Source organism: Pollicipes pollicipes, unplaced genomic scaffold, assembly GCF_011947565.3.
Source record: "Pollicipes pollicipes isolate AB1234 unplaced genomic scaffold, Ppol_2.1 Scaffold_7262;HRSCAF=8765_pilon_pilon_pilon, whole genome shotgun sequence".
Lineage (NCBI taxonomy): Eukaryota > Metazoa > Arthropoda > Thecostraca > Pollicipedomorpha > Pollicipedidae > Pollicipes > Pollicipes pollicipes.
The window spans coordinates 10,543,231-10,568,244 of NW_023597055.1; the positions used below are offsets into that span (position 1 = coordinate 10,543,231).

The 25,014-nt window shown below is 52.4% G+C and overlaps 1 protein-coding gene across 1 annotated transcript; it reads left to right on the plus strand.

Annotated features, from left to right (window-relative positions):
- Positions 1-3,056: 3,056 nt before the first annotated feature.
- Positions 3,057-15,223, plus strand: LOC119113426 (sedoheptulokinase-like). The gene is given in 12 exon segments (XM_037237741.1): positions 3,057-3,132; positions 6,044-6,213; positions 6,598-6,704; positions 7,425-7,527; positions 7,529-7,558; positions 7,837-7,978; positions 8,444-8,578; positions 11,421-11,443; positions 11,570-11,629; positions 13,084-13,252; positions 13,954-14,158; positions 14,834-15,223. Coding segments are annotated over 11 exon segments (1,317 nt in total). The 5' UTR covers positions 3,057-3,132; positions 6,044-6,054; the 3' UTR covers positions 15,018-15,223.
- Positions 15,224-25,014: the final 9,791 nt, after the last annotated feature.

A 25,014-nucleotide genomic window follows, 5' to 3' on the forward strand; every position in this document is an offset into this window, starting at 1 on the left:
GGGCAGGGACTGGAGTCGCGACACATGCACGCACCGCCTGTGCACCTGTTGCCGCCTGTCGTGCGGTGTGGTCGCACAGGTGTCGGGCCACTCCGACCGCGCTCAGCTTGGGCGGACGCCGGGATGGGGCATCACAAGGTCAAAGTTGGGTGATGTGTGGCATGTTTCGAACCGCATGACGAGCAACTTGTAGTTGATGAGCTCGCTGGTTTGTAGCGGGGACATTGCACTTGTCACGAGACGCTTTACCAGGTGTGCATCAGTGTTAAAACCTGTACGATCCTGAACGCAGAGTTTTGCTGTCTTCAGTGATGCAACACGTGTCCCGAGTTGACGCTTTAACCAGATAGCGTTGTCGTGCAGTAGCCAGATTTCAACTACACAGGGCCGCATCAGGGTCCTGTCATCGTTGGTCGCCCCATTTTGCTCCAGTGCTCTCCTGTCGTTTCCATTCTTTCTTACTCTCTTGTAATTCAGTCCCCGCTGCTCCACGCGCACGACACAACAAAGGCTGTTGGCCTACATCCAGCCATTTTAAGTAACCTCCACCAGCGATGCTCAGTGCACGCAGGCGCAGTGCGTGCGCGATCGTAAGCTTTTTTTCCTTCGGGGCGTCGTATTCTGCCCATCACTACACAGGTATGTATTCTGCCCATCACTACACGGGGCCGCGGTTGGCAGTGCACCGTCAAGGGGTGATTTGAACAAAAAGGTGTTTTCAGCTGATGAACGAATTACACTCCCGGCCAGTGGTGCTACGACAATGATATCGTATGCACGTGGCGGCACCAGCCGTGTGAAATAAAAGCATGTGAAATTGGACAACGAAAGTTTCCAAATCGCCGCTGCGGTAGTCCAGATAATATTGAGCGAGGGTGAGCCTAGGGGCTTACCAAATAAAATAGGCTCCCTTATCGGATGAGTGTGTTGTAATGGCATGTGATCGCCCTATACAAGGGCTTTCCAATGCACCTACTCTTACCGTTCGTGCGCGATTCTAATTATTTTTCCCGGGCCACCATATTCTGGTCATCACGCTACGGCCGGCCGGCCACAGTTCCCAATCTGCCGTCAAGGGCTGATATAAACAAAAAGGCAAGGTCAGCTGATGAGCCCTTTACATCACCGGTCGATATTGCTCCCACAATGACGCCATATACGAATGGTTGCAACGTCGTCACACGAATACAAGCGCTTTAAATTGGACGCCACACATTTACAAATAATCATTGCAGTCAGTTCGCCAGTATGAGGCGGTATGATGCCGGGAGGTCGACCGAATAAAATAGATTTCCTTATCAGAGAAGTTCGTTGCACTGGAAGATAAAAGCCCAATACCAGCGCTATCAACACACACAATTGTACTCAGTGAGCACGAGTTGAAGTATTTTTCCCGAGCACAAATTTCTGACCGTCACGCTACGGGTCATAGGTCGCAGTTAGCAATGCCATTTAAAGGAGTAAATTGTAAAAAGGAATATCGGCCTACGAGCGATTGCCATTGCCGGCCGATAGTACTTCTAAAATACCATCATGCATTAAGAGCATCGCTTCTAAAATATTCATTAGACGTCATCATGTCTTCATAATTATTCAAATCGAACATCATATCTTTGGAAATCCAACGAAGAGCTAGAGATGCCAAATTTGCATGGTTGATTGACCCGTATGCGAACTAGTTGTATCAAAGTTTGAGATTCCTAGGTCACGAGCTTTGGGTCAAATAAAGCCAAACAAGGTTAAACCTTAAAATGGTGTACAAGGTGCCCCAGAACTCCTCATACAAGTGCCTTGAGCCTGGTTATCTGTAAAAAAACTTGTTCCAATGTGTGTTCTAATGCCTGTTCTAAGTAAAGGCTTACTGGCGTTCATTTTAGCTCGGTGATCTCGCTCGACCTTTAGCTGATCTTGGTGGCCGAGAACCTACCAGACTGCTTTGATTTTCAACTTTATTGTACAGTTGCCTAAACATATCTCATAGATAAAAACTTCGCCTTACGGTCCGCTGTGTCATCACATTGCACGATTTCCCAGATTGCCTTCGTTGACTGTCTCAGCCTGACTTTGGCCTCTCATAGATTAACGACCTTTTGAGGTATGTCTGTCTCTTTATAGAAAAAGATCATTTTCTCAATACCCTCGAATTTTTTAAAGTTTGGCGCGGCTACACTGCGCCGTTCAGGTCCCATTCTGGAAAAAAATTCGAGGGTGTCAAATTGATCGCTACCAAGGGACTTGCACATTTGAACAAGAAGGCCGCATCGGCCGATAGGCAATTTACATACTCAGTTCACAGTGTGCACACAACGTTGTGGTGTGCGCATAGTTATACCCTCCGCCCACTAGAAAATATATTTTATGCTGGACGCAATGGCTATGGATCTGTCTGCGGCCGGCCCGCGAAGCCTCAAGAGGCCTACGCAAGAGCTCTAGCTCAGAGACACAAAAAATCTAGCTCAAGGTTGGCCGGGCTGAACCGTGAAAAATTATCGAACACACACTCAAAATTCGCCAAGAAGCCGGTTTTTCTTCGCATTTTGCGCAGTTTTCTCTCGAGGTTGACGGGCTGGAGCCCACGTTGGAGTGGGATGGGGCGGGGTCGAACCTGAAAACCTCTCCCAAGTGAATAGCAAATTACGCCCCTGGTTCTGTTATGGTAGCAGTTAGTACATGGAATTAGCATTTTTTATATAAAGCGATTTTGTCCTCTTTGTGTTGAGGAAGATACCTTGGGTACTGGGAGAATCGTTACGCATGTTTTGGGCGGCAGAAGTCCTGAAAAGCCCCATTTATCTTTTTAAAGCTAAACACATTTGTTTCGAAAACGTGGAAAGCAGCTAACATTACTGCCACTTATCTCAAGAGTTGGAGGGTCTTGGTCACTTCCTCCCCTCCGCGTTCATCCACCATTCCACTTGTCATGTTTCTACATCTGTGGGAAGGGTATCAATCACGCAGTAATGAAGATTCAAATAAGGGTACTCGAATATAGTAGTTGATAAGTTTCCATCGGGCTAATGCAGTAGTGGCGCACTTGCTCTTTTGCTGAACCGATCAGCTGATCGCGTTCTTCGTCGCTGGTACGCAGCGCTTGGTTTCAGATATATTTAATTTCTACGAGAAGAGATTAAGGTGGGTTTTTTCACTCATATGCTGCGGTCGTGTCAGTTTTCCTGTATAGTGCGATGCATTGTCATTGTTTTTATGGCAACGCAGCGATGTGCGCATCGTCACCTTTTCGATGGGGTGTTCCTGCTCGTTATCTTTTTAATCATAACATTTGATCTTAGTTACATTTGTTTTGACCTTCGAAGCGCTGCATGCCTAAGATGTAACGTTACTCCACTGTGTCATATTTACTCAGAATGGTGAACCCATTTAAACTGAAGGGCAGAGTCATGCAAGCAAATTTAGCTGTGATGTTTGTGTGAGCCTGTCAATTTTTAATCAGACACACTGCATGGGTGGTTGCACACATCTCATCAGAACTTATGTGCATAATGGTTTCTATTTGTTAGAAAAAAAACATGAATTTCACCATTGAATGGCTGTGTTAAGCACATAGCTTGCAAAGAATGGCATGTATTATTTAGCAGATGCATAATGCTTTCATATGCAAAAAGGGGAAATAGGTAGACCCACAGCCAAGCAATTTCAAGACATATCAGGATAATGCAAGTATTCACAAATTTGACATCCTATCTGCAGGAGCCCACTCATTCACACCAAAAAGGCTGGTAATGAAATTTAATCCAACATTACTTGCTGAGCATGTTTGTTTTTAATGACATGAGGTATAGTTTTAATGACATGTTTGTTTTTAATGACAAAAGGTTATAGCTAACTAAAAATGTGCAGCCAACATATTAACTGCCTTTAGCTGCAACATAATTTCCATCTGCTTCAGTTGTAGCAGACAGGATCAAACACTATTGCTTTCCAAGATAAGTTATCAAGTATCTGCCATAATTCATAGGATGATAAATGTGAAACAATGTTTTTGATATAACAAAGTTCATAAAAGTAGTCAGGTCTGTCTGCCAGCCCTTAACTATCTCCATTGCAATTTATATGCCATGTTCTGGTTAAGCATGGGTGAATTATGTGCAGAATTGAAAGATTTGTGATCAGCACCTTATAATCTGAGCAGTAAGTGCCCCCTAGAGCCCATATCATCACCACCACAAGAATTTATATGCAGGATTTACTACTACTTGGTGTCAAAGATGGAGGGCTGTGTATAAGTTTTAGAGAAAACATTATTTTGCATTTATATATGCTTTGCCCTGGATGTGTTTAAAGAAAGCTTTTTTACAATAATTGTACTGCAGCATTGCTTTCATTTGATTGTTTTCAGCATCATTGCATGCTGTGGTGGTATGATTCATTCATGCCTATATTTAAATGATAAGTTGCATGCATTTTTCAGTATGTCTAGGTGGTGTGTGAACTTCAATAAGTCATCTCTTTGGTTATATCATATTTTGATGGGTTGAGTATGCTAATGCCTAAATCATGGCATGGCCTTCCCAGTTGAAATGTCACATTGCCAATCAGTCTGCTTGCCCCAAACTCCAAATCATTGTTTACTGTGGTGTATCATATTATTTCAGGCAAGGTATTGCCGATCTTTACTGAAAATTGGTCTAATAAAAGTACCACTTTTGGCCAGAGTATGGAATGTCATGGATGCTAGTAGGTATTATTCTCAGAGCACATTTTAATAGATGTATGACTTTTCAAAAGATAGTTGATCTTACATCTTCTTTCTTTCATCATCTTTCCAATTGTGTGATTTAGGCTTTATTGTATGGTTGGTAAACAGCTTAATATCATGACTCAGAGGCTTTTGTCAGCAGCTTTCAAACTTCCCGAGGCCCTCTCCAATGTCGTGATCAAAAGGGTATTTAAGGATTAAAGCTGAGAACATGTTAAGATCTACCAAACCTGGCAAGATATCCTGAGTAGTTGTGTATGGTTCTGAGCAAGGCCACCAGTTGAGGATGTCTTATTTAACAGTGAGACAGTCTTGAGCTTGAGGCATACAGCTTGAAGCTAGCTAATGCGGGCTAGTGCCACACCTGTAAAAGGTGATATGTTTACAACTGCTGGCTGCTGGTGCAGCCAACAACCTGCTTTAACCTGCTGCTGCTACTGCTGTAATTGTTTTTAGTTGCTGCCTGCGGCTGCACACAGTTTTCAGGAACACAACAATTTTATCAGGCCTCATTTATGTTCATGATTGCCATTATCCTGGACAGAGTAGGGTGCAATTTTGTAGTACAAAATGTACTACAAAAGTGTACACTGCTAACTTCCTGCAGTAGGATCTACTTTCTTCCCTACTCATTTAACATCGAAACCTTGAAACACAATAGCAGTGGAAAAGCTGAGCAGCCTTGATGGAAACTGGGCCCAGGTATTGATGATCAGGTGTTGCACGATACTAGACCGACACTGGTGAAGGAGAGAATGGACTATGATATTCGCGAAAGACCAATTTTGGCGAGGGCGAGAGAACGGGCAATGATATTAGCGACAGTCTGTCACTGGCGAGGGAGAGAACGGATAATGGTAAAGGGACAACAATATTAGTGAAGAGCCAATGCTTGTGAGGGATGGAACAGGCATGATGTTAGCGAAAGACTGCCACTGGCGGGTGAGGGAACGGCTCATTGTGTTTAACAAAAATATGGGACATTATGGAGTGTCAGAAGCTGGCCAGGATGCGGTGTTTGTTGCGGCCTTATGTCACGGCATATATCCTACATTTTGCTTGTAAGTAAGGGAAGAAACCCCTTTTGTTTGCAAACACGCCCATCTGACAAACAAATATTTGGCTGACTCGCGAAAGGGACTGGTACTAGCGAGGTTGTCACCAGTCTATCACGCAAGCAGTTGGAAACCTGCTGCAGTGAGAAGTGCGGTGTAATATGAACATTACCAATGCGTTTACCAACATTACCATTGATGCATCCAACATCTTTAGTGAGCACATCATCAGTGTTAATCAGCTCTCTGTGACCAAGGGCCTCCGTTCCAGGCTTCCAGAATATGGCTGAGAAGCAGCTTAACAAACAGGAGAGCAGTTTGAGCCTTCATGGAGACCGCTCCCTGGTCCTGGGCATTGATCTTGGCACTACCTCAGTCAAAGTGTGCATCATAGATGCACGCACGCACAAATGTGTCAAGCAGTTGACGAAGGATACTCAGGTAACCATGCACAATGTGGTTGTGCATACCTGACTTGGTGAGGCAGTTGGACTACAGTCACAAACAGTGGAATAATGCATTTCTGTCATGAGTGGTGCTGTTCATGCTTTGAATGATCTTGGCCTAGACTGTTGATCGAGTGTTTTTATGCGCGGCGAATTGATAAATAGCACGAATAACAGAGTTCTGGTGATATTGATTCGCGGGACTCCGAACGGGCTGCCAACTCCCTGGAGGGTTGTAAGGTTTCCAGTTTCTCAACGCTTTCCAAGTCTTGCGATCGCTGGGAACTGTCTGCACTGACGGCTGCTTGAGACGCGTTGCTGGCGCCAGCTCCGCCGCCGGCCGACACGGCCCCTCAGCCTGCCCCGCTCCGCCCCGCAGGCCAACGTGCCCAGCGAGCTGGGCAGCGAGGGCAACAAGCAGTACGTGCCCAAGATCGTGAGCGCCCTGCACACGTGCATATCGCGGCTGCCGCGGGAGGCCCTCAGGTGCGTGAGCGCCCACACCGGCTTCAGCTAACGCCAGTCATGCCGCGTGACCGCCCAAACCGGCTTCAGCTAACGCCGGTCATGCCGTGTGACCGCTGGAACTGGCGTCAGCTGACGCCGGTCATGCCGTGTGACCCGCTGGAACTGGCGTCAGCTGACGTCATTCTTGCCGTGTGACCCACTGGAACTGGCGTCAGCTGGCGTCATTCTCACCGTGTGACCGCTGGAGGTGGCGTCAGCTGACGTCATTCTAGCCGTGCGACCGCTGGAACTGACGTCAGCTGACGCCGGTCATACCGTGTGACCGCTGGAACTGGCGTCAACTGACGTCATTCTTGCCGTGTGACCGCCGAAACTGACGTCAGCTGACGCCGGTCATGCCGTGCGACCGCTAATGCCGGCGCCATGCGACTCCGATCATCCTGTCGCACCGGCGCCCGCAGCTTTCACGCGCCCCGTTACTTGTGGCCAGCGCATGCCACGGCAGATGCCCTCTCTGTCTGCGCTCGGCTAGAACCCCGGCGCATTCGCGGTGTGTCACGGACCTCTGCAGCCGCCGCCGCAGTGGGCCTCTTCGGGCCCGCGGCCGCACCATATTGCATGTGTGGCGGCTCCACCGTCGGTGGAAGGCGTGCCACCCTCCCCCCTGCTCCCGCCACCCCAGCCCACCCCGCGACGCCCCGCTGACGGGCGCGGCCGTCCGTGCCCGCCGCGTTGCAGGCGCGTGGAGAAGGTGGGCGTGTGCGGCCAGATGCACGGCTGCGTGCTCTGGAAGGCCGGCCAGCGCCTGGAGCCGCAAGCCCGACACCAACACGTTCGAGATGGGCCAGGTGTCGCACCTCTACACCTGGCAGGTGAGGAGCTCGGGGCGGAGAGGCTGACGGCCGGCGGGCCGTTCACGCACGTCCCAGCGCTCTCGCCGGGGCGGCCTGGTCACGTCGGCTCGCGACTTCCGCGGTCAGGAAAGCTTTGGCGTGTTATGTCTCCGTTTTACGTCGTGCTTTGCGGCCGACTCGGACCAGCGGGCTCTCTCACGAACTCGGGCTTACGCCAGACCGCGGCGACGCTGCGGACGCTGGCAGTGAGAGTCGTCCGCAGAGAATCCAGCGCTGATTATCGCTGGGTGCCCCAGGACACGCGCTGCTCGCCGGAGTTCCTTGCCTCGCTGCCGGCGCCGGACAGCCATCTGGGCGTGCACTCTGGGTACGGCGTGGCCACGCTGCTTTGGTTCCTCCGGCACAAGCCGCAGAAGCTGGATATGTACGACAGGTCAGGTCAGTGTGTTATGGGTCGGTCAGTGTACGGCAGGTCAGTAGTCGTACGGTCAGTCAGTCAGCGTACGACAGGATCAGGTCACGTACACAGATTAGTCAGTCGGGTATGGTCGACGACAGGTCAGATCAGGTCAGCGTACGACAGATCAGGTCAGGTCAGCGTACGACAGATCAGGTCGGGTCATTGCACGGCAGATCGGGTCAAGTCAGGAAGCCGGAAATTCCCAGCGTTTGTTCTTTGTAGCCTGTCTTGTGTACATGATCACTAGACTTTTCCGGAACGGAAGGCATCAGAACGTCATAATTCGCCTCATCGTGTTTTTTTCTGCCAGACACTGTCCACACTCACGCCTCGTAGATGTATTTTCCGTCCAGCCGATACAGCCAGCGGGGCGCGCCTGCCGTGGAGTGACGGCGACTTCGCGCCAGGCCGCGACTGAGACGCCCGCTGACGCGTCCCTGCAGGCACCATCCAGGACCTGGTGGTGGCGATGCTGTGCGAGCTGGACACGCCGGTGATGTCGGTGCAGAACGCCGCCAGCTGGGGCTACTTCAACACCACCACCGGCTCTTGGAACACGGAGTTGCTGAAGGAAGCCGGTAAGTCAGGCCACCGCCCCGCCGAGGGAGCCGCGCGTGATTGGCAAGGGGGCTCTGACGCTCAGGCGCTGTGTACTGGACTGCGGGTTCCTTTAAGCTGGGTGTGGTAGGCGGCGGGTCTCAAAAGCCCCGTGTGTGGGTCGTGGGTCGTCGGCATTGATTAAATAGCTGCTGGTTTAGAATTAACACTGGACAGTGCATTAAAAATGCACTGTCCGGCGTTGTTTGATTGTTTGTCCTGGTTGATTGTCTGAAAAATGCACTGTCCGGCAGATGTGCGGTGATTTTCGCTGTTTTGTTGAAGGAGAAAAAAATACTTATTTTTAAGACAGTAGTATTAACCTTGTTCCTGGGTGAAAAACCAGGAGAATGGAGATATAATTGGGTTGATATTTTGGCAACATGCCTTTATCGAAACAATAGCAGAAGTGAATTTCTGCTATTGTTTCGATAAAGGCGTGTTGCCGAAATATCAGCCCAACTATATCTCCATTCTCCTGTTTTTTTTTTCTCCGAGGAATAACGCTATTACCACTGTCTTATCTATGTGAATAATGTTCCTCGCTTATGCGCTGAACAGCTTACGTAACCTTTATTTTTACGAAATTCAGTCCTCTGTATCATTCCATTCGTCTCGTTGGACTGCGTGTGGTGACTGAGGAGTCATGCATGTGGTAGGGTCCAGTCATGTAACTAGAAATATGTTTTCATTTGTGAATAAGTACAAAACTTGCTTGGTCATTTCACGCCTAAATTAGGCCGCCATCTCTTTTTTTGCATGATTGCGAAACGTTTGCGTCCCAGAGATGAAATCTAGTGCATGCGATGTATTTGTAAAAGTTGGTATCACTTGTTCTCTCCTTTTATATTTCTAAGGCCAAAACTCGCGTGTCTGCTCACATATGCAATTTTGCCAGAAACTATCAATGTCATGATGCTAGAAAACGCGTATGCAAAAAGTTATGTGTCCCATCACTGAAAATCTTTTTTTGTATTTAGTAAGTGTTTGGTGCGCAATGATGAGAATGAGTTCGTTTTTTGGCACTGCAATTTTGGCATTTGTTAGTCAATCCATGGGGCTCGTGATTGTTTCCAGCGGAATTACGGAGCCGCGTGTTATTGCGCAAATGCGCCATTTTTGTTGAGCTCAAGCGCAGAGCCCTTTCTATAACGGATAAACATGCGCATTTTGGGTAATGCTTGTAGTTATACACATGCCCTGCTAACTCCGATCGCCGTCGAGGTTCATCGGAGGGTTTTAAGGGGTGTATTGCATTTCAGTGTGTTTAATTGTGGTCATATTCCCAGAGCATACCCTGGTTGAACCTCATGACCAGATGCGTTTGATAATAGCACTGCGTAGCGTTACTGCAGCACCAAGAAGTTATAATGAGGATGATGACTTTAGTCGTTGTCTACATATAGCTTGTCTTTGCCTGTTACAAGCTACGGAAGCGAACACCACCAGCAATGAATCTTTGGTAATCGGTTGCTGCCCTTTATTCGTCGCTGTTTGGCTCAGGTTAAGCGGGTAGACGCAACCCCTGCCTTTTGAAGTGCATGGGGGCTTCACAATCACTGCACGTGGAACGGTCTATACAGACAAAACTCCGCTAACTGAGTCATAGCTGAGACGACCGATGTCATTGGGCGTAGAGGAGACGGCTGATAACCACAATGCTATTGTCTTTTAAACAATGACTCCAGCCGTCTGGGGTCGTCTTTCTGAATCAGCACGGGAGGGATCGACAGCTGACGGTAGCATCGGCGCTGGCTGGTCTGACCGGCAAAGGACTGAGTGGCCCACAGGGCGGGTCGGCGGGGGCTAGGTGGCCCACAGGGCGGGTCGGCGGGGGCTGGGCCCACAGGGCCGGTCGGCGGGGGCTGAGTGGCCCACAGGGCCGGCCGGCAGGGGCTGGGTGGCCCACATGGCCGGTCAGCAGGGGCTGGTTGGCCCGCAGGGCCGGTCGGCAGGGGCTGGGTAGCCCACAGGGCCGGTCGGCAGGGGCCGGATGTCCCCAAAGGGAGTCCCCACTTTTCTGTGGATGGTTTTCAATGTAGCATTGGGCGACAATTCCGAAACCCAAGATTTCTAACGAATCGAAGGTGTCATCGCCCTGGGAAGCTGAGCCGTTATATTAGAAGAGCTTGCCATTCAATAATGATGTCAATAATTAAACCTTTCTTTATTTGCCAGCTAGGGCATAGTGTTGCCTATATAATTGGCTCGTATGAATGAAATGCTGTTGACAAATGGTATCAGGATAAGTAGGAACCGGGGCTGGTCGCTATGCGGCATTGGATTGGTAACTGTAAAATTCACGCAACTGGGAGCGCGGTGTCAGACTTGATGCATGGTGGTTGACTTTCAAAGTGGTGTTAGTGGTTTTAAATCGCTCTCTTTGTTCCGGGGTGAAATTGTTCGATGACGTAACATGTCAAGCGCTTAAAACTGTTAGTCACATGTCTCTGCATCATGGGGTCTCCACGTTTTCTATTGGATTTCTATTTCTTTCACTTCTTTCTGGCTTCTGTCTCTGTTTCTGTCGTATTTCTGCGCCCTCCACGCCCCTTCATACCGCCACCGGGTCTGTTGTGTCGCGTCTCTTCCCCGTGCCGCCGTGGCCCTGGCTATGTCTCCTCCGCTACGGCTCTGTGCCCGCGTCTCCTTCGCGCCAGACGCGCCGCTTGCGTCTCCGTCGCGCCCCGCCCCGCTGCCGTGCCTGCCCGTGTCTCCCCGCGCTCCGCCCGTCGCCCGCGTCAGCGCCCCGCCCCGCCCCGCCCCGCCCGCCCCGCCCCTGCCCGCGGACGCAGCGCCGCTGAGGCGGCCGGCCGTCGGCAGGGCTGCCGCTGCACCTGCTGCCGGCGGTGACGGCGGCCGGCCGCGGCGCCGGCCTCCTGCACCACGGCTGGCTCGGCCTGCCCGCCGGCACGGCCGTCACCGCGGCGCTCGGCGACCTGCAGTGCTCGGTGCTGCCGCTGCTGGACGCACCCGACCGCGCCGTCCTCAACGTCTCCACCTCGGCCCAGATGGCGCTGCTGCTGCCGCACGTACGCCCCCCCCCCCCCCCCGCCCGCCGCTGCGGTCCGCTTGTCGCTGGGGCTCCCCCGCCTGTCGCTGGGGCTCCCCCGCCTGTCACTGGGGCTCCCCCGCCTGTCGCTGGGCGCCTGCCTCCGCTTGTTGCGGGGACTCCTCCGGCTGTTGTTGGGGCTCCTCCGCCTGTTGCGGGGGCTCCTCCGCCTGCTGCCGGGGCTCCTCCGCCTGTCGCTGGGGCTCCTCCGCCTGTCGCTGTGGCTCCTCCGCCTGTCGCTGGAGCTCCTCCGCCTGTTGCTGGGGCTCCTTTGTCTGTCGCTGGGGCTCCTCCGCCTGTTCCTGGGACTCCCCCGCCTGTCGCTGGGGCTCCTCTGTCTGTCGCTGGGTGCTGGGTCTGTTGCTGGGGTTCCCCCGCCTATCGCTGGGGCTCCTCTGTCTGTCGCTGGGGCTCCCCCGCCCGTCGATGGGGCTCCTCCGCCTGTCGCTGGGGCTCCTCCGCTTGTCGCTGGGGCTCCACCGTAGACACCTCGGTGTGCGTTCGTCTGCAACGCTCGATTGTCTGTTTCTGTTCCGTCACCTGTTGCCAGTCTCCAGCCCCTTGGACGTGGCGCGTGCTGTCCGCCCTTGGGCAGAGCCGGGCTCCGTCCGTCTCAGTCTCCATCAGTCATCGGAGCCGGACTCCTCCTGTCCATCTGGTTCCAGAGATTCCCTTCCTTCTGTCCATCTGTCTCCATGATTCCCTTCCTTCTGTCCACCTGTCTCCATGATTCCCTTCCTTTTGTCCATCTGTCTCCTGTGATTCCCCTCCTTCTGTCTGTCTCCTGCAATGCCTCTCCTTTTGTCCCTTGTCTGGATTGCGCCGGGGCATGCATCTATTTGCATGGCTGTCCGTCAACAAATATTTTTGGGTCTGTCATCTGTCATCTTCTCTCTGTCGTTTTCTGCAACCCCCCCCCCCCCCCAATGTGCGGTCCCTCCCCAGGACCTCTGTCCCTATATGTGTCTATTGTTGATCTTTCTCTCCAGCTTTCTCTCTGACTACGTCATGATGTAGGCGTGGTGATGATGATTTAGTCGGTGTCTAAGCACAGGGCATGAGATCCGCTGTTGTGAGGATCGGTGATGGCAGCTGGGTCTTGAGCTTGGACTGGCGCTGGCCAAAGTGGTCGGACTCATGTTGTGATCGTGTTTGCATGGCCGTCTGCCAGCGCTCGGGTTTGTGGCCGAGGTCGACGAGTGATGAGGTGATGGTCATGAAGGTGATGATGATCATAATTATCAAGATATTAATCGAGTGACGCCTCTCTGTCGGTGGTTGACGCCCCTCTGTCGGCGGTTGACGCCCCTCTGTCGGTGGTTGACGCCTCTGTCGGTGGTTGACGCCTCTTTGTCGGTGGGTGACGCCCCTCTGTCGGTGGGTGGCGCCCCTCTGTCAGCTGGTGACGCTCCCCTGCCGGCGGTGCGTCAGCAGGGGTTTGAGCCGCCGCCGGCGTCCGAGGCCGGCTGCGTCAGCTACCTGCCCTACCTGGACGGCCGCTACCTGGCCGTGGCCGCCGCACTCACCGGCGGCAACGCCCTGGCCGCCTTCGTGCAGATGCTGCAGCGGTGGACACAGGAGCTGGGGTTCAACGTGCCGCAGTGTGAGCAGCCGCGCCGCCGGTCCGACAGCCGGCGCGTCGCGCAGTGGCGCACGCCTCTGGCTGGTCCTATCCGCGTCTGACTGCTCTGCGCCTTCGTCAGACGCTTGGCTTCGGTCGGCTTGACGCTTCACGTTTGCAGTGCTTTTTGGTTTTGTTGGTTGTACTCGCTGTGAGCGTGGAGTGCCGTGGGTGGGTTTTGAGTCCCTTATCCTGACTGTTTGTGTGATTATATGCTTGTTGATGGGTGGAAGGGGCTGCCCTTACGTGCCGCCGCCATGCGACTACTGTAATACTAAATGTGGAAAAGCCGGGCCAGCAGCGGTCTGTTCGGGTCATTCGGCGCCTCGCTGCTGACGGGGGAGTAGAGAGGGAGTTCGTACAACCCGCGCCCGGTGTTTGAAAGGAATTTTTTTCTGCGCGGGCGAAAGAAAAGCTGATAAGCTACGTAGTGCCCCACGCAGAAGGTGCACTGTGCTGTTGAGCTCACTACCGTAAAAAGCTGCAGCGTTATCCCTCATCGTCGTAACAGCACCTCTGTACCGATCGCCGCAGCAGCGCCGTGGTGCTGCGGCGCTGCAGTGCTGCGGTGCTGTGGTGCTGTGGTGATGCTCCCCTGGTGCACCACCGCCGCGCCACCGTCCCCTCGCCGCCGGCCCGCCACGCTGAGGACCCCTCCCCTGACCGGCCGCCGCCGCCGGCAGCGGCGGTGTGGACCAAGATCCTGGCGCTGGCGGAGGCGCCGGCGCCGGCCGCCGGCGAGTGCGAGCTGCGCGTGGTGCCGACGGTGCGGGGCGAGCGGCACGCGCCGCACCAGCGCGCCTCCGTCACCGGCGTCGACGTCGGTAACACGGGGCTCGGCCAGGTGACGGACGCCGTCTGCCGCGGCGTCGCCGCCAACATGGACAGGTGAGCGGGACCTCGACCGGGGTCTGGCCGGCCGCTGCGGTCCGGCGATGTGGGGACGGCGCTGCTGCTCCGGGGGCGGGCGGTCAACGTCAGGTGGGGTGTATGGTGCCAATGTGAAGTGTGGGCCCGGAGGGCGGGGGGGGGGGGGGGGGTCGGGTACGGTGGGTTGAATGACGCCGACCGGAAGCGGTGGGAGATGTGGGGTCAACACGCGGCCGTGGACTGGCGGGGTAGGTTTCGACTCCATCGCCCGCGTCAACTGCACGGGTCTGGGATGGTTTTGTGCTTGGTCGCCATTGTGGAGAGGTTACCAGCGTTAGGCAATTGCCGTAACATGCACGTTCTGTTCCTTTATCACTTTGACCAACGACCTGGTACAGACAACTCATGCGATGTCTTAACGTGGTTCAAGTCTACAACATAGCGTATTAAAATGCTCATCTGTAGGACTTTCTTGCTGACGATGATCTCGACACACATCACACAACATTTGCACTCACACATCCGGGATTCAAAGTCACCCACGCAAACCCTCCCGACTTCATGGCCAAGCGCGTACGGTCCGTGGTGGGCCGGCTGCGAACTCGGCCTGCTGCCGGATGAGATGTCCCACAGCCGTGTCCGCGTTGGCACCATAATGGATGAGGTGCCCCACAACCGTGTCCGCGTTGGCAGCATGATGTCCCGCGAGTGGCTGCTGGCGCGCGGCGTGCGCCGGCTGGTCGGCACGGGCAGCGCCCTGGCCCGCAACGGACCCCTGCGGCGGGCCTTCCAGCTGACCTACGACACGCCGCTGGAGATGGCTGATGAGACGAGCGCCGCGTACGGCGCCGCGCTGGCCGCCGCCCGCTGTCTGTAGGGCCACCGCTGTCCGCTGCCTGTAGGGCCGCCGCCCGCTGTCTTGAGGACCGCTGCCCGCTGTCTGTAGGACCACCGCCGGCTGCCTGTAGGACCGCCACCCGCTGTCTGTAAGACCACCGCCCACTGTCTGTAGGGCCGCTCTTCGACGTTGGTGGGGCCACCGCCCGCTGTCTTTAGGCCCGCCGCCCGCTGTCTGTAGGGCCACCGCTGTCCGCTGTCTGTAGGGCCGCCGCCCGCTGTCTTGAGGACCGCTGCCCGCTGTCTGTAGGACCACCGCCGGCTGCCTGTAGGACCACCGCCGGCTGTCTGTAGGACCGCCACCCGCTGTCTGTAAGACCACCGCCCACTGTCTGTAGGGCCGCTCTTCGCCGTCGGTGGGGCTGACGTCCGCTGTCTGTAGCGCCTCCGCCCAATGCTGCTAGGGCCGCCCACTATGTCTGTGGCCTCCTTCTATCTGTAGAGCCTCCCTCTGTCTGTAGGGCTGCTGTCTGTCTGCTGGGCGGCCTGCTGTCTGGATAACCGTCTGCGCTCCGCATGTCCGTTCACTGCACGTGCAGTGAACGGATGTCCCGATGTGCATGTGTCCCGATGTTCATGTGTCCCGATGTTCATGTGTCCCGCGCGCTGTCTGTAGGGCCGCCGCTTGCTGTCTGTGTGTCCTCACGCTATATATGTAATCGCCCACTGTCTGCGGGGCTGCTAGCTGTCCGTTGGCCAGTCCGCTGTCTGGATGACCGTCTGCGGCCTGTAGGACTGCATGATAATGATAATAACCACAACATCTGGCTATTATCATTAACATGATAACCACGTCATAACATGATAACCACATGATAACCTCATGCTGTCCGCAGGGCCATGCTGTCCGCAGGGCTCTGTCCGTCGGGCAGCCTGTTGTCTGTATGGCCGCCCACTGTCGCTTGGGCCACCCGCTGCATGTTGTGGCGACCATGTGTGGTCGCCTCCTGTGTGTGCGTGTGACTGCCTGCTGTCAGTGCCCACGTGTCTACAAGAATGTCCCACAGCCTGCAAAACGCCTCTCCGTCTATGGGGCGGTCCGCCCATATCTGCTATATAGACTTATATATATATATATATATATATATATATATATATATATATATATATATATATATATATATATATATATATATATATATATATATATATATATATATATATATATATATATATATATAGTTCTGGAGGTGGGGGGCACCGTGGGTCTACTGCCGTCCGATAAACGTTTGCAATAATGGATATTGTAGTACAACAGACTTCAATCGGTTCCTTTTATTTTACCGGTCGTGTGATGTTTGTTATTTTTGTAGCGCTGCTTCTCAAGTAGGGTTATTTCCCAACTTAGGAATCAAATACTTCAACGATGAAATGTACAATAAACACTTGTGAGGTGCATGTGTACACGCCCACACCTGCGTCGTGGGTGCACAGCCGAAGCGTCCAGCGACTCCCGCACATTGAATCCAGTCTTCCGATTTGGAGTTGATGTGGCCATTTTCTGACGAGCTCAGTTCCGTGCAGTTGTTTTATTTTAACGGATCAGCCCGACAAGGCCAGTCTGCGTCCCAAGGATAGCGAGATAGCTGTTTGTATTGACTCTATGCGTTGTATGTGTTGACTCTATGTGTTGCACACGCCGGGATTAGGCATGCTTCTGCTTGGGTGGGATCGTTGCCGCGTGCATCCGTTGTGCAGTCGCCCGCGTCCAATAGCCGACTTGTTGGAGCGTCAGACAAACCCGTAGGGCCTGAGTTCGAATCTCCGTTGATCGTTGGCCCCCGAGCGATGAATGGTCAGTGCAGTTCCCCGTCGCTCCATAAAAGGGTCAGGACAACGTGTGATACGTCCACTTCTAAAACACTTTCGGCCGCTTGTTTTGGATGGGGAACAGCGAGATGGACTGGACCAGCCCGCTGTGGCGGTGTGTGTGTGTTTCGGCCGAAACCGTATGGTATTGTCTGTGGGGCCAGTCAGCGAAGCGCTGCGGTCTCGCTGTTGCCGTGGGTGATGTCCTGCGCCGACTGGCAAGCTTCAGGCCGCTGCTAGCCAAGCCAGGACGCCGGGGGCAGGACTAGCAGTCCCTCGACGCTGTGGCTCAGTGAAGGCTGCTGGAGCCGCTTGCCAGACTGCTTGTAGTCGGAATGGAGCGCGTGTTGGTGTGTGCGAAGTACTGCTTATAGTCATCTAGATGTAAGGTATTTTAAAAATAGTATTAATTTGGCGTTAAGTGTGGAGCTAGTCGTGAAGCGATGCAGCGTTTAGTGAAAAACGTCCATGCCCATTGCGAAATCTGCGGGGCAAACGTGCGTACTGGCAAAGCATGCACAGTTAGGAGCGATCAAGGAGAAGAGGCGCATGTCTTTGTAGTGGGATGACAATGCCCTGGGACTGCTGTATTCTTCCCAATAAGTATTATCACGCATTTCAATATCACTAGCAGTCGTTTGGTGCGTGCCGAAACGATGTTAGTTGCGTGACTCAAAGGTCATTAAGAGGCTTCATATTTGACAGAATAGTTGGAAATGTGGCACGCGTCGGACGTGTTTTTCACCTCAACTGTTAGATGCTGGTCGCACTTTAACGCCAGGTGGGAAGAGGCCCCACATGTGCACGGTATGCAAAGTGCCTGTAGTGTGCCTGTGGTAACCATGTTCTGTCGATATTGTTCTCAAATGGCGCTTGCTGCATTGCTCTATCACTAAGCGCCGGCAGCCGCGTGTTCTCTGGTCAAGTATTATTTGCGTCAAACGCTGGTCTTGCTGCTCAAGTGACGCGCTTGCCACTGACAAGGATATCATGTAAATGCGCTCGTCAAGCAACGTCGTACTTTTCGCCACCGTTCCTCGCCGCTGGCGGCGAATTATCGCGCAACGAATTTGAAGTGACACGTTTGCGCAGCATGCTTGACTCATCGAGCTCTTCGCGTACGCATATCTATGTTGTTCGATGTGTGCACGTACTGTCAAACAAATCTGTCCGCTGCCGGAGCTTCAGCCCTCAACCGGGGTGGACACGGCAGCTCGCGCCGGCGCAGCACCCCCGGGGCTGTCGTGCGCGCCCCGCGACAGCCCCGAGGCGTCGGCGCAGTTCCTGCCGAGGAGCGCAGCGCCACCCCGCGCCCGGCCGGGCGCGCGCCCCGCCGCCGCGCCGGCCCTGGGTGCCTTTGTCGCGCGTGCCGTCGAGCGCACCCCACCGGCGCTGTGGCCGTGCGTTCACACCGCCGGCGGAGAGCGAGTGTGCGGCTGTTGCGGACGGTCGGCGATGTTGGCGAGCGGCGTGTACGTGGCAACGATGCCTGCGAGGAGGCCGGTATTGTCGGTGAATACATGGCGGCCAAGGCTTCTGCGTCTGCGCGTGGCATTGCCGGCCTGCTGTCGCTCCGGACGCTCGGGCACGGCCGGAGCGGGACGCCTCGAGGGAAATCGAGCGCACGGGTCCAGCCAGCTCCATGACCGGCTCTGCAGACGCGCGTTAAGCTTGGGGCGACACTAGGGTGTGAGGTGGCCGCTCACAGCTGTGCCGCCCTCGTATGCAGGAGCTGGACCCTTTGGAAGTTCCGGGCTCAAGGGCGCTTTCAAAAGAGGGGAGTGAGAGCGGGACGAAACTGAACTTGTGATAGGGGCATCGGGAGTCTCTTCAGCAGTGGCTGAGGTTGAGAGTCTCTTTGGCAGTCTCTTTTTCTTCCCAGTCTTTTTCAGATTTGATCCGAACCCTTTGAATGGGTGGATATCAGGGATCAGAGCTCACGCTAAGCAGTGCTTGTTGTGTGAGCCCTGACCTCTGCCGCCCGATCGCGCAATTCCACGTCAACGGCAGAATTTGGTGGCGAAAGCTGAACGTGCCGCAATGCTCGGCATGGTCCGTCCTGCCCTCTGACATCAACTGACATTAAGCGCGACTGCTGCCAGCGCATGCCATACCTGCCGAGGGCAAATGGCGAGCGCCCTGAAGCGACTCGAACCCACCGTGCCACGGGTGGGTGGATCGGAAGGCAGACGCTCTAACTAACTGAGCCGCTGAGACGGACAAATATGCGATAGTCTCACTGCTTAAACCGCAGAACCACTTGCGAGAGCCGCGTGCCCCTCCGGGCGTCGCGCAGGCTGATTCTGACCCGCGACTCCGTGTCAACTCCGAAGAAGACAAGCTGATCTGGTCCGATCCGATGGAGTCGGTCCCGGTGGTGACAGCTGTGGACAATATATGCTCTGTGCAGTATGTTTCTGGCACAAGCATGCGTGGGACATCTGCATTGATAACGACACGTCTGTTCATTCAATGCCCGCGCAGATAGCTGTCGCAAGAATGTTTGTTCTGCTATACATCACGTTTCTAGTTCAGTCCACTCGTCAATGATTCCAGCCAGATTTGTGTCTGAATCCGGGTAGTCGCAGTATACTCCTGAATTAACCCAGCTTTCGTCAAGTCGCAATGGAATTAGTTCGTGCTATTTCTTGCGAGAGCGAGTTCGGAGCTGTATGGTTCAGATCAACGATGGTTGCTGTGTGATGGTGTGGTCAAGGCGGCTTAAAGCTTCAAGAACAATTATGATGCACATATATATATATATATATATATATATATATATATATATATGTAATAAGTTACGAACAAATAAGAATTGAGTCAACGGTGAATAAACTATGGTGGAAATATGAGCAGTATAATCTATATCATGGTCATGCCTGTTAAATAAGGCATGCAGTGCAATGTGAACGTGAATCAGACAGGTGTATGAACAAAAGGGACGTTACATACCAACTCAACCAACAAAGGGTCACTTGACACTCGGCCATTTGGAATTTCGACGAAGTTTTTCGTTCAGGGTTTTACCTAAAGAGACGGCTTTTAGAAAAGTTGGAGCGCTTGGAGGATACAACAGACGAGGGAACCATAAACCGTTTTTGCACTTTCATGTGCTGTTAAAAAATGATTGATACTATCTACAAAAAATACTTATCACGCACACACAAAACTGAACAACAAGGCGATAGACGGTAAGCATGTCTTTATCTCATTTCACAATATCTAAAATTATAAGAAATTTAGACACAAATGTATCCCTAAAACATACAAAATTGATCTGTGAAAACCACGGCTTTTAACTTTAAAGTAACCGTGATTTTTGGATTCTACATACTTTCCTGCCCCGCCGTTCATGACACACTGAGTGGGCATTTTCATGCTGACTCGCCCAGCGAGCACCGAGATGCCCCCCCCCCCCCGTGCGCAGCGGTCTGCTGCCCCCCCCCCCCCCCCCAGTGCCTCTCCCCCTAGAGTCGGATGCCTGACGCGGTCTCAACGCGACGCGAGTGGGGAAGGGTAGGGGCAGCTGCTAATACGGAGTCCGGCAGGGATGAGATAAATCACGCTCGGGTCCTCTTGTTACAGAAGCTCTTTACAAAAGAGGCGACCATCCGAGTCGAGTGTGCTTGAGAAGGATCACGGAGCCATACTTGGTTAGAGACTCCATCTCAACCACTAAGCTGGCAACACTGGCGTGTGTGTGTAAGTACACCAGGGAGCCAACGTGTCACAGAGAAGTGGTCAAAATGAAGTGCTCCTTTATGCGACAACAGTGCTTACCATCAAAGTAATTCGTTCAAAAACATGTGGCAAAATCACTGGTTAAAAACATGCTATCCTGACACAAAGGTCACGCTTCCGTGAGTCTTAAAAAGGGATACACCCACATCAAGAGCTACAACAAGTGCTATAGGTGAATACAAGAAAGTGGAGAGCATTGCCACAGCTGTGAAGAGTTACGCCAAGCCGTTCCACAAATGGCGTCAGCAAAGAAAGAAACCAGGTGCGGCGAGAACCAGCCGCATTCATTAAAAAGTATGCATGGCCTGCTCAAAGTTGAGGAAACTTTACGCACATCGTGAGCAAGTAAGCTACCAGGGAATATCCTCCGTCTGGACAGTCTGAGATGACACCGTCAGTCTAGCAATGCCCCGGATCAGACTGCGACCAGTCGTCGGACAGCTCGTCACAAGCAGCGGTGTACGCTGAGGCCGAAAGATGGCAGCAGCAGCACTGCTGGCGCCTGATGCGCACCACCGGCAGCACCAGGGCCTCTTCACCACGCTCTCATCCGAGTGAAGCCCGGAGGCGGCGATAGCAGCACAACAGCCGGCTGCCACCATGGCGAATCTCGGGGAGACGCCGGTGCATAAACGCGAGTCAGTCATTACGTATGGAAAGTGTGGGCCGAAACCCTCCTTTCCGTGTCATACAGAGGAAGCACGCGCCAGGACCGGTCCGTAACAGGACGCGCCTTGGGTTACGGCCCCCAGTCACACCGAGACGCCCCACCCTCGCTCAGTCGACGACTCGGAGAGAACGTCTGCCAAACAACTGCAACTACAAAGACGACCAGCCGCGCGGCCTACGCACAGATCGATGTGGAGTGCGCCGAGTGCGCCGAGTAGTCGCGACTATTGTGCAGCATCTCTGCGTGGGCGTCCAACGCGTCCGCGCCACGCGTATCTTACATGCCTGGAGGGCGGTGCTCCCGCCTCCGCCACAGAAACGTACGCGGGATGTACGCGTCAGTGGTCCGAGAGTGGGTACGTTTAGACCAGTATAGACCGCGAGCCTGTCTGATGCAATAGCACCAGTGCCTTTCACCAGCCTTTGGCGCAAGGTCCCCTCTAAGAGAGCCGCAACCACAGTAGCCAACGGTAATCAACAGATGTCTTTATCGTTGCATGACAACGGGGATCAACATTACATAATTTCATAAACATACTGTTTTTTTTAAGTGTGCGATTGAAACATCAAATCAGTGCCAAATTTTAGTCAAATCGAAATGACAGAGGCCTCCCGAGTGGTACTGAAGGAGAACCTGTGCGTTTAGTCCTTTACTGAGATAGTTAACGATATGGTGTGCACTTTTCCAGCACTAGATGACTGCAAATGTAATGAACTAAACATGTTTCCACATGCAAGTTGTTCAGTGCATTTGCGAGGAACATTATTCACATTGATAAGACAGTAGTAAAAGCCTTAATCCTCGGAGAAAAACCAGCAGAATGGAAATATAGATAGGTTGATATTTCAGCAATATGACTTTATCGAGACAATAGCAGAAGCAAATTCTTAGCGGAATGCACTTCTGCTAAGAATGCCATTTGAGGAACCATATGGAAGAATTCCATTCAATTCAAGATGGTTCGTTTCAGACACTACCAAGTCATGAGCGTGGGACAAGAGCTCAAACGGAACTGCAGTTAGTCACCAGAGGCCCTAAACGACGTCTTGCGTCGGCACATCATATTGAATAAAAGGGCTTAAGGCATTGTAAAGGGGCTGAAACAAGCAAAACTGATAGGGGGCTGCGGGACAAAAAATATGTCACGTTGGTCAAGAAATTGAATAAGCCAGCTATGCACTGCAGCGTAAAAATACAAAATCTGACGACATATCGTCCACTGTGCAGGGAAAAGGAAACAAGTTTGGCACTTCTTTAAAAAAAAAATGGTCAACGCAGCCCGGAAATTCGAGAGCAAAAGGACGTCTCACAACACTGACAGCAGATTAACCAAACGGGCGACATCACCAGATTAACGCCTGGTATGAAAGACTGGATCAATGTAGCGTTGCAACGGGGTGCGAGCTGTGCAACATAGATTTGTTGAGCTGTTAGATGTTTCTCAAGAGTTTCTCCGGCATTGCGAGAAGAATGGATGTGGTCCTGTAGCTCTTTGGTGCTTCATTTTGCCGTAGCATGCTTTTGCAACATTCTGCAAACTATTGCAATATTTTCCAAAATTATTCTGTGGGAGCACTGTGCCTTGAGAGACGACTGAATGTGGTTTTAGGGTGTGAACTTGTTTTTTTGGTCGTAAACCGCCTTTGCAGTACTCTGCAAGCCTTGCAACATTTGTTTCTTCAAAATCCCCTTGTATGACATATTGTGCCTTGGGAGACCACTGGAGGTGGTTCCAGCGCGCTAACTTGCTTCGTTTAGCCGAAAACCATCTTTGTAATATTTTATAACCTTTTACAATGTCAAAAAATTTCCCTAGAGGTTCTTGCGCCTTGCAAGAACACTGAGAGTGGTCCTAGGGTGCCTACCTTCCTTCGTTATGTTCATGCCCTTTGCATCCAATGCTAAGATTGTCCTCACATGTTAATGCTACCTGACCGTCTTTCAAGAAAGCTGCACTCATGAGCGTGCTGCATTCCGTGCTCCTCTCAGAACTGCATACAAATGTAAGGCTGGCCAATTCCTTGTGAGACGCATAGGTACTTAAGTGCTCAGGATGGAGGCTGAGGTTGAGGTTAGGAGCACAATAATATAAGAAGGAGCGCGTGCAGTGGTTTTTCTCCTACTACACCCGCCTGACGCGACTTGGGTTACGAAACGCCCTGCTGGGCATCTCGCCTTCTCAACCCAGTGTGTCTTCGGTTTCAACATTAGCTGACTTTGATGTAATAATGATTTAACTACTTATTATTCGTTCATTCCTCCCTTATACGTTGCCATTCCTCTCACTGATCCTTACGAGCTAAGTTCTTTCATTCTATTACATACATTTCTTCCCATTCTCGCGGCCTTCACGATGCAGCTATCTTTCCTCATCTATCCATACGTACTCAACATTAGCCCTACAATTTTGCCCTACTGGGAGCTATTACATGCTTCGTAAATGTACACCTGCCCTCATTTTGGTTTGTTACTTCGGTGAGCATCAACAGGCAAACATGTGATTTCTGATCAGACTTTTGCCTCGAACACCGCAAAACTCAGTCGCTCTGACTGGCCGCAAGAATCAGCTGTCTCTCCTTATTACTCTGATTTGCATGAACGTACATTGCTCATTACGTCAGCTACACTGGATTCAACAGTGCGTGACGTATGCCATCCCTCAGGATCTACCCTTCACATGCCGAGGTTGTCACGGTGCAAGATCGACATCGTGATGATCCTCTATAGGACCTGGCCACTCTCTTGTGTCTCTTGCACGGTTCAATCGCTGGTGACAGTCAGCGGATCCTCGGTGGCTGGTTACCTCCCAATCCGTTCTAGCTTGTTTGACGCGCACCGATGGCATGCTTCTAAGCAGGTAAAGCTCTGGCTTTCATACGGTTTTAGGGGTTTACTCCATCCATGGGCAGGAGTCTATTCATAGTTTAAACATCGGCATAATGTACTTGACTCTTTGATAAGGCCGAGTGGCCTTAACCGAAGTGACTTCATAGCTGAAATGTTGCAAAATAGCTGGATTGCCTCCCAACATGCAAAACATATTTCAATGCCGACTGATATTTGCGCTGGATTTGGCATTACTCCCAATGCCTTGACCCAGTTGGCATTATTCCCAATGCATTTTAACCGCGGAGCTGCCACTCGTTGCTTTAGAGAAAGGATCTGGTCGATTTTCGCGGAACCGTTGCTCCTTTCCGCAGCTCTGAATTGTTAAGCAGCAATTATCACCATATTTAATTATCACGGGTTCACGAAGCAAACGGTTGTATGCGTGGCATAGCAAGATGCGGAGAGGGATTGGTCTGCTGCCGCTTTCAAACGCAAAAGATTCAGTGCTGTCTGGAAACTCCCATTCAAGTGAAAGTCCGAAGATATGTTCCGACCTCATTTCGCCATCGCGGCAGTCCTGAGGACTAAATCTTTAAACGGTCGCTGAATGTCACGCGCAATTTATCCATCATTCAGTGTCTGAACTAAAACACCCTTTAATATGACCCGCTCGCTCGGGTTGTCTTGTCATAATTAACAAACCAAGAAGCTTGAGCGACTACCGTGGAATTCACGAAAAGGGGCTTTCGGGAGCAGCTCCTGGGTTCTCATTGACTGACGCGTTAAACCGCCTCCAAAAGTTCAAAAGAACCGCACCCTTGACTCGGGAGGCCGTACTGCATCAGCCACGCGGAGAAGAACCCGTGAAATTCGTGTCGTTGCATTCATTCGGACGTTTGAAGTCCTACCATACGCTCATTAGTTAACT